At 38.9% G+C, this 16,855-nt stretch overlaps 1 protein-coding gene across 1 annotated transcript in view; it reads right to left on the bottom strand.

The window, feature by feature from the left end:
* ATF2 (activating transcription factor 2) overlaps positions 1 to 16,855 on the bottom strand; it is a 95,695-nt gene that overhangs the window by 29,361 nt on the left and 49,479 nt on the right. The window contains exons 8-10 of the mRNA XM_075528952.1: positions 15,052 to 15,230; positions 14,393 to 14,507; positions 11,944 to 12,030 (exon numbers count right to left, since the gene is read on the bottom strand). Coding sequence (XP_075385067.1) covers positions 11,944 to 12,030; positions 14,393 to 14,507; positions 15,052 to 15,230 — 381 coding nt within the window. The remainder of the gene's footprint in view (positions 1 to 11,943; positions 12,031 to 14,392; positions 14,508 to 15,051; positions 15,231 to 16,855) is intronic.

The following is a 16,855-nucleotide window of genomic DNA, read 5'->3' as shown; positions in this document are numbered from 1 at the left end:
AACATTCTGAAATCCTTAGGTAGAAAGCACCACAACATAGAAGAGCATTTAAAGTTTTACAGTGAAGAGCTTAACTCTTAGAATTAATGAAATACAGTAACTGCACATAGGGGAGGCTGAAGTACATAAACACCACTCTCTTGAATAATCTTTAGTAGGGCAAGTTACTACCTTATAGAGCACTTAACAGCAGCATCAACATTCATTCATTATCGTCTGTGACTGCCCTAGGGTACACAGGAGCATCCCGTGAAGAAGAGCTCGTGTTCGCTACATGCTGTGACATTGATTACAATGGGTCTGACTAGAAAGTATGCCGCTGGGTATAGCATGTGCGACAAGGGCTTTCAGGGTTAATTAACACTACTTTTAATTGTGATTATTTTAATAAAAACTGCTTATATGCTAAAAAACTAGAATAAAGTAGGTGAGAAAAAGTCACTAAGAATCAGTGACATACATTTTATAACTAATATAAAAGCCCCTTTCGATCCAACCATATATATTTTGAGGGAGTTTGGGGAAAGTCAAACACTTATGCCTAATAAATAATGAAAACAGATACAACATATCACAGAAATCTATTTTATACTAGGTTTGGGGGCTCAGTGAAGACCCTGGGAAGAAAGGAAGGCCTCGGGAGTACAGTTCCTCCGAGCAGACGAGACGGAGGGCAATCGGAGCCCAGGCAGAGCTTCCGAGGGGCACATTCCGCCAAAGGAAATGAAAGTGACTTTCCTTCTACATTTCTAAGGAACGGATGCATGTTTTCCTGTTTGCTAAACACTTTTCATGTCAAAAGCCACAGCAATAGTTCAACTAGGTCAAACCCTTCATTTCTAAGAGAGCTACAGACTGTGCCAATCAATTTGAGGAGGCGTAGTTGCTGTGCTTGACCAAGCTGACACCTTCATTCTAAGAGTTAATCTGCTAAGAGAATTTGCTATCAAGTTTTATACTGCTGTTACTTCCTTGAAAACAAATTTTACCACATCTGTCATAACTTAGTAGGAACAAACTACTCCATCATAGTTCAAAGAAAAAGGATAATGTTCTCTAGAAACAATTTATGAAAAAGTCAGATCCATATTTCATATGTGCCACAAAAGCTCATCAGAGTAATAACCCTCCTTCTCCTGGGTGTTCTCCCACCATCTGCTGCTCTATTACTTATCTTTATTTTGCAACTAATTAACAGCATAATCTTCTAAATTCAGCAAGTTAATTATCATTATTGTGGTCTTTGCAGCATCATCAGTCCTCGTGAAGTCTTGTCTCCCCGCCCCCAGAGAGCACATGAAAAGGAAGTAGGTTGGGAGAGGGTCTGTTTCTTTGGAGCGGGCTCATTAGGTGTTTGCTGATTAGCCTGGCATGCAGAGGCAGGTCAGAAGAATTCTGCTGAACATGAGGTTCCATGCAGGGCCCAACCAAGTTAATATAGGTTTCTGAACATTTGCCAAGATGCCCTCTGTCAGCTCTAAGCAGAAACCCCCTGCAGAAAACCTACTGGCTACCCACTGTGTGCAAGGAGAGTTCTCAGTTTGTCACTCAAGTCTTAAAGGAATGATTCTGGAGGATACTGCTTAAACACTTGCCCAAATCTTTTAAAAAAATCAGTTAACATTTTATTATTCAAAGGTTACTTTTTGATTAAACAATAAGAAAAAACAATCGAGGTGCAAATATCTATTGTTGTTTGTGCTTAATGACAAACAACACCTTTAATAAGCCTTTAAAAATGTCAAGTAGGAATTTTTCAGTAGTATTAAAAAGCACTAAATAGTCTTATAGTTCTTGTATTTGTGGACCTCTTCTCCCATTTATTTCTATTTCTCCCATTTCTATTGCACAGATTGGTCTGAAGAAATTTCTTTAGCAAAAGGGATAGATCTTATTTCAGAATTTATAGCAGATAAAAATACAATGTATGTCATATCTTCCTTAAAATCCTGGACATTTGAAAACGAGGGTATCCAAAGCATCCTTGGCTATCTTAGGATACAGAGCAAATTTCTCTGTAGCTGTAGTGTGGTACCAATTCTTAAGTGCTCCTATGATGTTATTTTTAATCACAGCTCATCTCAGAAGAATCATCAATGATACACTTTTCAACATGCCATTAATAAATTGTGACCACAATGGTCAAATAAATCCTTGAAAGAGATGCAGAACTCAACGGAATAATACTAAAATCTTTTTTAAAAATTGAAAACAACAGGAATAACACAAAATGCAACCAAAGCAGTTAAAAAAAGAAATGTCACGTTTCAATGTGTGTGAGGGAGTAAGGGTGGGGGCTGCAGACTTTGGTGATTAGCCAGAGAATTATTTAACTGTCGTGATGGGGTAAAGAACCAAGTCCTGAGATAATTTTTCTGGTAAGAAGCCTCAAGAAAAGTCCATGTACTGTAACTCGTATTTCTTGACTGATGACACAATTGTCTTTTGATTTGGTTGTCTTTTACAATTCCTAGAATCTTAATAAAGTAAATCATGTTTCAAATTAACGTGCACCTACTGGCATTTTATGTACTAAAAATGGCTATAATAACTTGCCACATAGATGATAGGCAGAGTCTTATTTTAAATACCTAAGTAAAAAACTGATTGTTCTGCACCTTCAGTTGGATGTATACAGATAATCTTATTAAACTTCTAAATAAATTGCAATATTTAAGAAAAACAAGTCTTACTCTAGCTGCAAGTTTAATCAAAGTTAAGAGGCAAAACACTGTAGGAAGTTTGTTAACAATCCAAGTAATTTTAGAGGAAACAAAATATATTAAGTTGAAAATGCATTTTAGCATATTAAAGATTAATTATATTTCAAAGTTTTTAAAAGTGATCATTTCCACTGGATTGATAAAATGACCCTGAATCTTAAAGGCTTGCAGGTAAACAAGAGGCCATCTAGTTCTGAAGCACCAAAGCCCACATGGAAGAAGCACACCAACCTATGTGACCACGAGGTACTGAAGGGATCAGTTATCAGGCATCAAAGAACAAAAAAAAATCCTATCATTGTGTACCCACCTTCCCGATATAATCGCTGAAGACTAAGTGGGTACATAAGCAAAGGTGGTGAAGAAAGCTGATGGTGCCCGGCTGTCAAAAGATATAGCGTCTGGGGTCTTAAGCTTGAAGGTGAACAAGTGGCCATCTAGCTCAGAAGCAACAAAGCCCACATGGAAGAAGCACACCAGTCTTTGTGATCACGAGGTGTCGAAGGGATCAGGTACCATGCATCAAAGAACAAAAAATCCTATCATTGTAAATGAAGGGGAGGGCAGAGTGGAAGTTCAAAGTCCATCTGTAGGTAACGGGACACCCCTTTACAGAAGGGTCTCGGGGAGAAGAGCCAGTCAGTGCAGTATAGCTATAATGAAACATACAAGTTTCCTCTAATTCTTCAATGCTTCCTCCCCACACCTCACCACATGATCCCAAGTCCACCTTACAAATCCGGCTAGACCAGAGGATGTGCACTGGTACAGACAGGACCTGGAAACACAGGACAGATGATTCCTTCAGGACCAGTGGTGAGAGTGGCGATACTAGGAGGATGGAGGGAAGGAGGGGTAGAAAGGGGGAACTGATTATAAGAATCTACATATAACCTCCTCCTTGGGGGACGGACAACAGAAAAGTGGGTAAAGGGAGACATCAGACACTGTAAGACATGACAAAATAATAATAATTTATAAATTATCAAGGGTTCATGAAGGAGGGGGAGCAGGAAAAGAGGGGGCGAAATGAGGAGCTGATACCAAGGGCTTAAGTGGAGAGCAAATATTTTGAGAATGATGAGGGCAATGAATGTACAAATGTGCTTGACACAACTGATGCATGTATGGATTATGATAAGAGTTATGAGTTATGGATTGTGATGAGCCCCAATAAAATGATTTTTTTTAAATGACCCTGAAAGATAAAGGAAGAATTAAGCTTGTCAATGTGTAATTTTAACAAATCTAATGGGAAATTTTTAATAAAACAGCTCATTGATAAGACATAATTTGGAGGGGGTGGAGGCTTTCTTAAGAGGTAAGAAGGCTCTCTTTTGACTCTGCTGATGATCACCAGACACATTTAATGCAGTTAAAATCTCATCATTTAAGATATGACCAGCTGAATTTCTTACTATGAAAGAAATACTTGTTAAATAAATAACAGTCAACAGAAACATCTGTTAAATGAGGCTGGAGCAAAAAATGACTATGAATTAATAAACCACAAAAATAAATTATGCCTTAGGGTTGGTGTATTTATTTTGCACATGTAGCAATACACACACATAGTTGATGTTGATTATAATGACGTGACCAAACTGAAGATTCTGGAAGCAAACAGAAGCTAAATAATACTGAGTTTTATTTACTAAGACAGGGAAAATTTTATCTCATAAAAATACATTGATGTGATAGTCAATTAATAAGGTCCTTCTAGCCATAATTCTTTTTGTGATAGATGGCAAATTTTAGCTGTAATGCTTGTGGTTATCATCTCATTTTAGAGGGGGTTTTCTGTTAGGCTAATGGATACGATTAAGGCTTTTCCACTTACTAATGAGTATGTGCCAAGTCACCACCCTTTGTTTCCCTCCGGCTAGGGTCTGCTGAAAGGCAAACATCACACCTCAATATAAAAGAGCTATCTCCAAAGCAGGAGAAGAGAAAATACTAGGACCATCTAGGAAGGAAGATGAACTGCCAGTGGAGAACATTTGAGACCCTTGCAGAGGCACTAGAGGCCAAGCCACATCAAGCCCAGATGCTGAGGCAAAGAGCACCGTGAGACACAGACTGCGAGGCAGAGCAACAGGTTACCTTCCTGGCCCACAGAGGCAGAAGTCAAAGGACGCTACAACCAAGAAGCTGAGGACTAGAAAGAGATGCTGCTGGGGACCAATGACTACATCCTTAATGTCTTCTGATCCTGGCTATGGCTACCTGGTACCTTCCCCTAGTAAACTCCGTTAATTGTGAATACTGTCTGTGAGTTGCGTGTGTCCACTGCAACGTATTATCCAACAACAGAAAAGTCCTGGGAGAAATGGCTCTATCAGAATAAATAAGGTAAGAGAAGGACGGAGGGTAGAGGCATGTCTGACTTCTGCCTGTGCCAATTGGCCTTGACTTTTTGTGAAGCTGGAGTCTCCTTCTCCCTTGTATAGCCAGAACTCAGATGTGGCCTATACCCATGATGTAAGAAAGTATTTCTGCACAACCCCCCAAAATCCAACTACGTAGAATACTTCACTCCCTTAACTTTATTGTCAATTAATTAATCAGTTCATGCTACTAGAATAGCACAACAATATACATGGTTTGTATGCACAAAGTCAAAAGTTTATCTTTTCAAAAATGGAAACACAGGGAAATCAAGTATTAAAAGTTGTATGTTCCTATATAACTTTGTTCCCATAGGTTCCCAAACCATAATGGACTTTATTTAGAAATCAGTAAAAATGATAAATAGAAGAGCCTCCTGTAAGCATTTGAAAATCATAAGCTTCTAACTAATGCTTAGGTAAAAAAAGACATCCCCAGGAGCATTAGAAAAAAAGATGATAAGGATAATATATCAAAAGGGAAAATTATAGCTTTAAATTCTTATATTAGCATGGGGGAAGAAAAAACCCTTTAAAGTCAATTATCTAAGCTTGCAATTTAAGAAGCTAAAACAAAAGTTATACCTCTTTACATAGGAAAAAGAAACAACAAAGACCAAAGAAAAAGCAGCCATCAATCTGATGGCGTATAGAAAATATAAAATTTTAAAAAAAGAAAATATAAAATTAACAAAGCCACCAGGTGGTTCTTTGAAAAACATCTGACAGAACTAATCCCTGGAAAGACTGTTCAAAAAGAGAAAACACATGAAATGTCAGTATTGGAAGCTAAAAGGCGCTTCTAGGTCATGCAAATGGTTAACTTGCTGGTCTGCCCATAGAAAGATTGGTGGTTTGAAGCCAGAAGCACCTAGGAAGAAATACCTGGCTATCAGTTCCTGAAAAATCAGCCACAGAAAGCCCTATAGAGAATCTCTATTCTGATGACAGCAGATGGCATCATTAGAACTCTAGAGATATCAAAAGTACAACTATTATGAATAACTGCAGGGCAATCAATTCAACAATTAGCTAAAACAGACCCTTTCTTGATAGACAAGCATCAAACGGAAATCTTCCCTGGTCTCATGTCATCCTCATGACCGTGGTAGGCTTAAACCCTTTGCAGCATAGATTGTCATCAATCCATCTCACTGAGAGGTTCTTCTTACTTATGCTGACTTTCTAGGTTTCTATATGTAAACCAGAAAATGTACAAAGCACCCCTGTGAAGCTCTCTTACCATTAACCAGATTCATCTTAGTATTCTAAGGCTTGGACCTACACTTGTTATAAAAAAAATTTTTCCTCCTGGCAGTTTCAGATTCTTTTCTCAATAAAATCAATAGCCAGCTAATTTTTATGATTCTCAGTCAATAGCTTTTTATTCAGAGTAAGTTTTATTGTTGAAAAATCTTATCATATATATATGTTTAATGGCAAGGATAAAATAATAATAAAAATATAAAGATAAAAATACAAACGATGAGTAAGAAAGAAAAGACCACCATGAATATTATTTAAACAGCCAGGGAAGAAGTTTTTGTCATGGAACAAGCAAGAAATACTTGAGCCTAGAACAAATTCAGGTTGGGTGGAGGGAGGTTAACTGACTGAATAACAAGTTCGATCTAGCATAAGCAAGTTTACAATGCTCTCTGAGAGTAAAGCTGCTCGGTTCTCTAGTCTGTGGCGACAGGGGATCTGCCAGAGATTTAATTTGACTAGAAACTCTGTGGATGGGTGTGGGGCTCCCATTAGCCTCCTTGGCCTTCTATAAATTGGGTGTTTACAATCTAAGCTGATACTTTTCCCTTCAACACATTTGGGTTTTGTTATTGTGATCTTCGAATCACATAAGCTGGTGTGCTTCTGCCATGTGGACTTAGCTAGTCCTCTTAGATGGCTTCTGCCATGTGGACTTAGCTAGTCCTCTTAGATGGCTGCTGGTCTGCAAACAAGCCTTTAGGACCCCAGACACTAGTCCATTTGATAGCTGGGCACCATCTGCCTTCACCACACTTTACTGTAGCACCCTTGTCTTCAGTGGTGAAGGTGAGTATCAAGCAGGGCTATGATATATAAATTTCATATTGATTATTTACACTGTTGGCGAACAGCAGTTAAAAATGCAAAGCTTTGCAATATGCTTTCTTATGTCTACCATTTATATTGTTAATATAATGCCTAGCAGAGAATTGGAGCTAATATTAAGTATCAAATAACTATTTGGCATTCCTGGGTGGTGACAATGATAACGTCCTTGGCACTGCTGAAAAGACGGTCTACTGCTTCTGGAAGATCAGGGCTCCTGAGACCCTCTGAGCACAAGTCTGTGCTGACACACTCGGCGGATGTCACCACGAGTCCAAAGCAACTGCTCAACAACTCTTCTTTGTTCTTTGCTCAATACTAATTACCTACTGATTTCCTATGGACATCAGCAGTATTTAACAGAACTATACTCAAAGTGGTGTAAAAAGTGGAAGTGATAATAATTTTTTTTAAAAGAAAAATTTCAGCTCTCTTTCAAGGAAATTAGAAACTTTTTAAAGGATTTGGGCATAAGAGAAAACTCAGAAATCAAATTTTAATAGCTGTTTTATTTTAAATATGAAGAGATTGAATTTCTAAAAATTTAAAGTGGCTTGATTAAGAGTAATGAATGACACAGCCCAGATAAAAATTAAAATACCTACCTCCTGACTGACCTTAACTCTAGACCATCCCTTTAAGTAACACTAATTTCTCAAGCGTTCGAAGCACAAAAAGATGGATCTTCCCATATTTTATCTTATGAAACATTTACTAGTAAACTTGTATAGTACAGAACTGGCTAGTTTCAGTTGTAATACCCCTAGCCACCACCAGGAGGAGAAAGAGTTTGTTAAAAAGTCATTGCCCAAACAGAAGAACCACTAAAGACAAGATGTAGGATTTTACTCCCAAACTACTCATTCATCTAAATAAAGTACTACTAACCAAAGTCACCATGCTATTAACTCATACTCCTCTATCTCAAAACTTATGCACAATCACGGTAACCAAAACAGCCTACTAGTGGAACAGTGACAGGCACAGGCACCAGTGGCACAGAGTTAGGGACCTAACCGTAAATCCATCCATCCTTGGAGAGCTGGTCGTTCCCAAAGGGTCGAGACACTTTCAATGGAGAAGAGATAGTCGCTTTAACACGTGGTGCTGGGAAATTTTGTTTCCTGCTCATGAAAAATGTCGCAGACACCACTGTAATGTTGAATACAGCTTACAAGGACCATGCTATGACTAAAACTCACATGTATGAGTGGTTTCAAAAAAGGTGAAATGTCAATTGATAACAAACCTTGCTCTGGACGTCCATCAAGTTCCTGAATGGATGAAAATGTTGACAAAATTCATGCACTTGTGCTCAAAGACCAACGAAGAATTACTGAAGAGATTGGGAAGTTATATGGACTATCTTGGATCTCAGTTCAGCGAATTTTAATGGATGATTTGTGAATGAGAAGGGTTGATGAGAAATTTGTGCCTCAGGTTCTGACTGACCAGCGAAAAGAGCTTTAACTGGCAACATGCTAAACACATGCCGTGCCTTGAAAGAACAACTCCAAAGCAACCCAGACGTTTCTCCCAAGGTCATTACCGGTGAGAGACACGGTGGTCTTCTTACGACTCTGAAAGCAAACATCAATCAAGCCAGTGGAAGACACCGTCATCACCCTGCCTCAAAAATGCTCAAGTGAAATCCAAGATCAAGACCATGCTCATTTGTTTTGATGTGAGAGGGATAGTGCATTTGGAGTTTGTCCAACCAGGTCAGACTGCTAATCAAGCTTTCTATTTAGAGATTCTGAAAAGAGTACGGAACAGTGTGTGACAAAAAAGGCCTGATTAGTGGCAGATGGGTCAATGATTTTACCACTACAACAATGCACCTGCTCATGCAGCCATCTCAGTGTGCCAGTTTGTGGCAAAAAACAGCATGCCTCTGTTGCCCCATGTACCTGAGCTCCCTCCATGAGACGTCTCTTGTTTCCAGGAATGAAGAAGGACATGAAAGGACAGTGCTTTGATGATGTAGAAGAGTGACGGAAAATATGAAGGAGGTACTGCCGGCCATCCAAACAGATGAGTTTGACAAATGTTTCCAAGAATGGAATTGAAGACTTGACAAATGGATTAAGAATAATGAAGAATACTTTGAAGGTGACACAGTTGTTTGGGGGTGGGGGTGGGAGGGAATTAAACCAATAGCTTTGAAAAAAATTCTGATTTTTGTGGGGTACCCCCTCGTACAAACACGGAAGACAAACTAGATTACTGAGACCTCCTAATGAATATAGACACTTACATACATCAAAAGATTTCACCAAAAGAATAAAAAGAGAACCCACAGACTGGGTAAAAACATTTTCCAATTACATTTCAGACAAGGGACTTTAAACGTGAAAGAAAATTTTAACACTTCAATAAGAAACAAACAAATTAAAAAACAGGCAGAAGATGATATTCAAGTGGCCAAAAATATATGAAGAAATGCTCATGAGCATTAGCCATTAGCGATACAAAACAAAGCAAAAAACAAACAAAAAAAACCAATGTACTATCATCTTATTTTATTTCTCATGCCATTAGTTGCAAGGTTAAAAATAAAAACAGAAAACAACAAATGCTGGTGTGTGCAGACACTGAAACACGCATACAATTCTTCGGGGAGTGTAAGATGCTGAAGCGACTGAGAAAATAGCATGGCACTTCCTTAAAATACGGAATGTGAACAGCCATCTGACGCAGCAGTCCCAGTACTTGGTATACATCCTAGGAAAGTAACACAAATAGACATACGCATACCCATGTTCATCATAGCACTGGTGAAAAAGACAGTAACAACTGCAGTGCCCACCAATGGACTGGAGAAATTATAGTACACACACAAGGGAATACTACACAATCTTAAAGAATAACAATGAATCAGCAAAACATTTTTTAACATGGGTGAACCTGGAGAAAACTATGCTGAGTGAAAAACATCAAATATGGTCTGAAATCACACTTATAAAGAGTCAAGGAAGATTCTTTGCTGGGCCTGGGGTTCTCCTGGGATTCAGGAGAAGAGATGGTAAAGGACTGGGTTAGCGTGAGTGAAACTGAAGGCAATGAGCAGGAAGAGGGAGACTGGCAATAGAGGGAGGCACCTGAAGACAAGGGGAGGGGTTCAAGAGCAAGAGGGAGCAGAAGAAAATTCTGTCATGAGTACACTCAAGGATAGACATGCAGGTGTGGGAGAGAGTGGGAGTATACTCACAAACAGATGAGGGTATTTGTGCATAACATGTACCTTGCTACAAATATATCCATTGAGTATGGTGGGGCTTATGGGGGAAAGTTAGGAAAATGCCTTATGCATAAGCAGACACTTTTGAAACAATGAGTCACTAGGCCAGGAATACCATGTTAAATTAGCGTTAACATACTCCACAAAGATTTTGTTCTACCATCGTGATTGACCTAACAAACTATGGAAGATATATTTAAAAATAACTGCTAAACAACATAGTAAGAAGAAAACTATTTTATTTATACATTGGGTACTGTAGTAATCTACTTGCGATTTCAGGACCTTTGGTGAGTAGTGACTGGGGTCTTAAAAGCTCACGAGCAGTCCTCTAAGGTGTAATTATTGGACTCTGGCTGGAGGAAAGAGGGGTGAAGAAAATTGAAGATATGTGGAAATAATTAGTCGAGTGGACTAAAGGACCACCTGAACATCACATGACCACATGAGTATTCATGACCCAGATACCAGAACACCTAGATGGTACCTGGCTACCACAACCAACTGCTCTGAGAGCAAGAAAAATGAGGAACAGAAATCAAAATCAGAACAAAGCATTTAATCTATTAAGTCTTCATCCTGGTGCCTGCTGAATTGGAGGTTTAGTCCTCAGCAGTCCCTCTCCTGGCAGGATTCTCTCTACGCTACAAGCTGCTTTCCCAAAACAAGAAGAGATTACCTTTCCCGTCCTGTCCTGCAAACAACTCTCATCAGGGCAGCCAGTCACTGCCCAGGAGGTGCACGTTCTGTGTACCCTGAGTTGGAGATGCCACTTAGGTGGTGTGGTCTGGCACACTACTCATGCCTGTGCCCACTGTCCAGATGCCGTGCTCAGACCATCTAAATCTCCTGCCCATCACGGTGCTGTCAGGTAGGGGGAGAGCTCCAATGGGAGAGGGGCCCTTTGTCCCTGGCTTGGACCAGAAGTATATGATTGGACTCCTAGAGGTCCCATGGGGTCAGGGTCACACAGACCTGCACCAGCACACTCCTGCTGATCAGTGGGGGCCCTCGGCCTGACCCTCTACCAACTCTGGTGCAACATATCTGAGGCTCAAGAAGCTATAAGAAATACCACCGTTTTCAGGCCTGGCCAGGAACTGCCCCAGAGCAAAGTACAGTTTCAACTGTTTATTTCCCAATTATGCAGGTACTGCCAAACTCTGTCTGTGACTTCTTGACCGTGGCAACATCCTTTATTAACCAATTATGTTCAAAATAATAACCTTTTTGACTGCTAAATTAAGATGGAAGTTGAAATTCACTTCTAGAAATGTCACAAAGCATGTTATGTATGGGAGGGCTAATTCCGGATTTTTAAAATATGCAATTTGGTCATTTCTGCATATATGTAAATACATTGTTTATATGAGTGTGCTACTTTAAAAAGCATAATTTTATAAACAGCGACCCATACTGTACTCCACACAGGCTTTAATGGAAAACACTAATTGAAAAGAGGCTCAAGAGAGTTAAAAACCAACAATATGGTGTTTACCATTTTTGCTTCTGACTGTACTGGTTGCGGGGAAGAAGGACCCGGGATCCCTGGAACACTAGGCACCATGGTGACTGGCCGAACAAGCTGTAGGAGAGACAGTGGAAAAGGATGCTAAGCATCTACGCACAAAGAAAACGCTGCTTGCCCTGTGTACTGCCTACTGGGATAAGCTACGTGTGATTTCAGGACCAGAAAACCATAAATCTGTCTTCAGTTGATTACATCTCTACCCCAAAACCGTGATAATCTTGTATCAGATGATTTCTGCAAAAGTTGTCCATTTTCCTTATCTTTAACTCTCAGTTTTTTCTTAATGAGTCCTTCTTATAAAAGCTCATAATATTTAACGTGATTGATGAAGAATTTCTCAAATAGGCCACACATTTTGAATTTGGAAGGATTGTCAAAGCTTGTAACAAGCAGGCATCAAAAATAATTTCAATCAACTTTGCAATCCAAATTCCTGGAGCATGTGCATAGAAGGTGTTTGATAAGTTAACATACCTCGTAATGACAACAAAAGAAGCTGATGACCTCTAATGATTTACGTTAATGATAATCTATAACAGCTGTTTCCATTTTGGCTTTAGCCCATTAAAAAGAAAAGAAGAAACTAACAATGCTGTGTAATTAATTATTATAACTAAAGTGTGTTTATTTTTTCATATCAAGTTGAAACCACAGCTACATTTAATAACACACCCATAAAACCTCAAATCCAGAGTAAGACTACTTTTTCCCTTAAAAAACATTGCAAGAGGCAGTAGAGTCTGATATTGAGTCTCTCAAACAATGAAGTTCTGCTTCCAGAAGACGCATTATCTAAATTAACCTCAATTTCAATTCTAAAATTGACTTTACGTAGACCATTTTGGAAGAATTAGTTAGCAAAGAAGGCCAAAGTTAACATTAATATTAATAATATTCTTGAGAGCATACTCTAAGCCCAAAGTGCTGGTTCTATAAATAAAGCTTTTAAGAATAATTTTTAAATAAATAAGGATCTTCTGTAACACTCTGGGTTAGGTGTTGAACTGATAACCAGAGGTCAGCAGTTCAAACCTACCAGCTGCTCCAGGAGAAAGGATCAAGTTGGCTGCTCTTATAAAGATTTACAGTCTTGAGAACTCTATCTAAGGTCATTATGAGTTAGAATTAATTCAATGTCAGTTGGTTTGGGTTTCTTTGGTATATATTAAATGGTTATACTGTACTGATCACCAATACTTATATACAAAGTAAAGGTAACATGTACTGCATTATTAGATGAATGACTAGGGCCACGATTAAGAAGATATTCAAGAGGTGGATAACAGATTCAAAAAGTATTCTATCTTGAAAACCACAAAGTAGTACATCTTAAATAATTTCAGATGGAAAGGAGGAAAAAACCTCTGGACAACCATGCTAGATGCCTCATCAAGAGGCTACACTGATGAAAACCTGGGATGGTGAAGACGTATTTGAAGAGCTTGCATGAAACGGTTCTATAAAATGAGTAAGAAACGTTTCTGAACTTTAATTCTAAAGAATATGCTTTTAAGTGCTCACTGAATGATTATTATTAAGTAGATCTTTAACTTATGATTTTGTCCGCCTTTCATATTTGCATTGTAAACCTTCAGCACCTGGGTCTTCCCACCGGGAAAGGTTCTGTCAGACATGTCGACAGAACCTGTCTCCACTTGAACATGCGTGGCTATCCCAGGGAGTCTGTAACTCTGGTTAGAACATACAAGTTCCCAGTGTGTTTCAAAACACAATCTGTACAATAATTGTAATAACACAGAGTCAACTGAAAAGTGTGGCTTGACTCTTTACATTTAAAATGCCTTTATTTAAATGGTAAATCTTGTATTTGACTGAAGACACAGTGCCACTGCTTGTCCTTTCAATCTGTCGAGTTTATCTAAAATATTCATATCTCTTTTCTGTTTCATGAACTAACACGATATAGAATGTAGGGGAAGTCAATTTTAGAGAGATTATTACGTAATTCCACATGTCAAACCTTGGTGAAATGGTTAAAATTACATGTGAACATAAGTGTGGGCACATAGACCATGTAAGACAATGGGTTTAATGGGAGAGAGGTTTGCATCAACTTTTGGCTAAGATTAAGTGCAGTATCTGGTTTTCTTAAATTTAAAAAATTAATATCTACATTACCATTTGAAAGGCTACAATCTACGCAAATTAAAACGAGTTCATTGGCAATAAAGTTGTCTATATTACAAATAATTTTTTTAATTAGGATTCTTAAGGGCTGGAAAATTGTTTTCTATCCAATTATGTTTGTCATAAATGATCTATGCTATTCCCCCAAATATCAGTGAGTAAGTACTATTCAGTACTATTTTGCTGAATTTACTCTCATAAGAAAACCAGGGTCTGATTATACAGTCTAAGTTTTCCTAAACAGAACAAGGTTAAATGTCAAACGTACTGGAACTGCCGCAGGAACGTGCACACTGGAACTTGTAATTGACGCAGGAATAGCAACGGGCATAGTTTGTCCATTAGGAAGATGCAACAGAAGAGGGAATGGGCCTGGCACCGGGCTGAGAGAAGCAAAAGAAAGGGGAACCATATCAAAACACCTCCTAAAAACACAGCAGCAGTTTGACTGTCATGGCACTCAACAGTACATTTTCTAACTGCAACGAAACTGCGAATTTCACTTTCAATTGCCTTTGAAATGCATAGTACACATGGCAGGGTGAAAACAAGGGCAACTAGAACTAGTTATGTTCCAAATCTGCAATTTGTAAAGCGAAAAAAAAAATTCTCGCCATAAAGATCTTGAGAGATACCTATGAGAATTGAAAGAAATGCTTTCTGGTGATGAAGTTTACATATTCCACATGAAACATGAAATAAGAGATCATGTAAAACTCACATTCTATCATGATCTGTATTACAAACAAAGTTTTAGATGTTTCCATGTTAATCTACTCAAACATACACATATATTCCATAAAGAAAACTATCTAAGCACTTTTCCAAGAGTCACAGCATAAAAGATCTAACCCAAACACAACACACACACAGAAAACCCTGAGGCGGTCACTTACATCACGGAACTGATTGGCCCACATCACTTACACAATTGGCCTATTGGAGGATGGAGCCTGGGTGATGACAGTACTTGAGGTTGGCGAGGGCACTGCCTGCTGGATAATTACACTTGAATCAGAACTTGTGAGCAGCACGTTGGGAACCTGTAAAGATGCTGGACGAACAATAGCTGATGTGGGCTGTGCAGTTTGTGCCAATGGTACTTCCTATTTAATAATGGAATAGAGAAAGAGTGGGATTGAGAAATGCACATTAATTCATGTACTTGAGTGAACAGAAAGTAACATGCTTCTAAAAGCAACCACAAGATAATACTTAACATTACCCCAAAGTAAATTAATGTATAAAATTAACTGAAAGAACTTAAAAGCGGCTGTCAAAGCTCATATTAAATGCTTAATATTCTAATGTTTGAAAAACTGAATGGTTTTTCAGTAGATCTTGTTTACCTACTAATCCAGAAATAAATCAGACTGAGCAATTTTGCAATGTTCCATGAGAATTTTAATAAAATTAAAAATACAGTCTATTATCATGGAATTATGGGACAGAGAACCCAAAGAAACCCAAGGGACTGCACTGCAGAGAGGAGTAAGCAGGTCCAGGGACACTGATGAGACTGACAGAAATTCAACTCACAGCAAGGCCAAGAATTTTTTTAACCATCAAATTATGATTCAGGTGGGAAAAGTTCACAAAGCTTCTCGGGAGTTTTGCATACAAGCATTTATACACATTTGCTTCCACTCCCTCAACTTAGCACTGCGGCTTCTCCCTCCTTTCTCTTGCCAGTGTTTCCTGTTTCCCTTCCGCCTCCTTTCTTAACCGTTCTTGGGTCAAAGCTGCCCGTTTGAGCTTAAACGGTTCATTATTCCAACATGGGGGTTATTTCCACTCCAGACATGAAGGGTGGCTGAGGGCCACAGTCTTGGTGGTTCCAACTAATATGCCTGGTCTCTTTTCCAGTATCTTGAGCCTGTTCCCCATTTTCCCAACTCTACCCAGGACCTTCTAATGTGATCCTTGTAGAGCGGATGGCATTGGTAACTGGATAGCTACCACCAGTACTAGTTTTTCGGACCTTGGGGTTGTGAAGACTAATGTTGACATGGCCCTAGGCCACTATGCTTGTCCATTGTGTTTTTCTATTTTCATCATTCTTCTGTCCTCCAGACAGGGAGAGACTGGCATCTGCACCTAAGGCGGCTGCCCATGAGCTTTTAACACCTGACTTGTTACTAAGGAAAGCAGGATGTCATCTTTGTCAACTATGCTACACCAATTTACCTTATTGAGAAATGCTTGGATATCTCCGAAAGTAACACAAAGCTCTATTAATCTCAAGTAGCTATGCCTATTTCTTATAATAAGAATGTCTCACTATCAAAGGCCATGTAGAATGGGTTCCTGAATGTAAAATTTTAAAATTGTTTTAAAGTGAGCTCTTTACAAATTAAAGAAAACAGAATTGGTGGGTCAGGACTTTTAGAGGTGGCCTTTCCCAAAAGTTTTATCGTGGGAAATGAAGAGATTAAGGGCATTATCTAGTGCTCTTTAACTAAGCCACTACCACCACCACCACAAAAAGCACACCAACACACTGCCACATAGTTAATTCCAACTCAGCACATCCCTATAGGTAGGACAATATGGAAACACTCCTTCGGATTTCTAAGACTGTAAATCTTGTCATTCTCCCACAGAGCAGGTGATGGAGTCTAACCACAGACCCCGTGGTTAGCAGTCGACTGTTTAGCCTGGAGCACCACCCTATGGCAGAGAGCAGAACTGCTTCACAGGGATATCCCTTTTCATTTTATCAAACACAAGA

Source organism: Tenrec ecaudatus, chromosome 13 (assembly GCF_050624435.1).
Source record: "Tenrec ecaudatus isolate mTenEca1 chromosome 13, mTenEca1.hap1, whole genome shotgun sequence".
Classification (NCBI taxonomy): Eukaryota; Metazoa; Chordata; class Mammalia; order Afrosoricida; family Tenrecidae; genus Tenrec; species Tenrec ecaudatus.
This window is presented reverse-complemented; position numbering and strand designations above follow the sequence as displayed.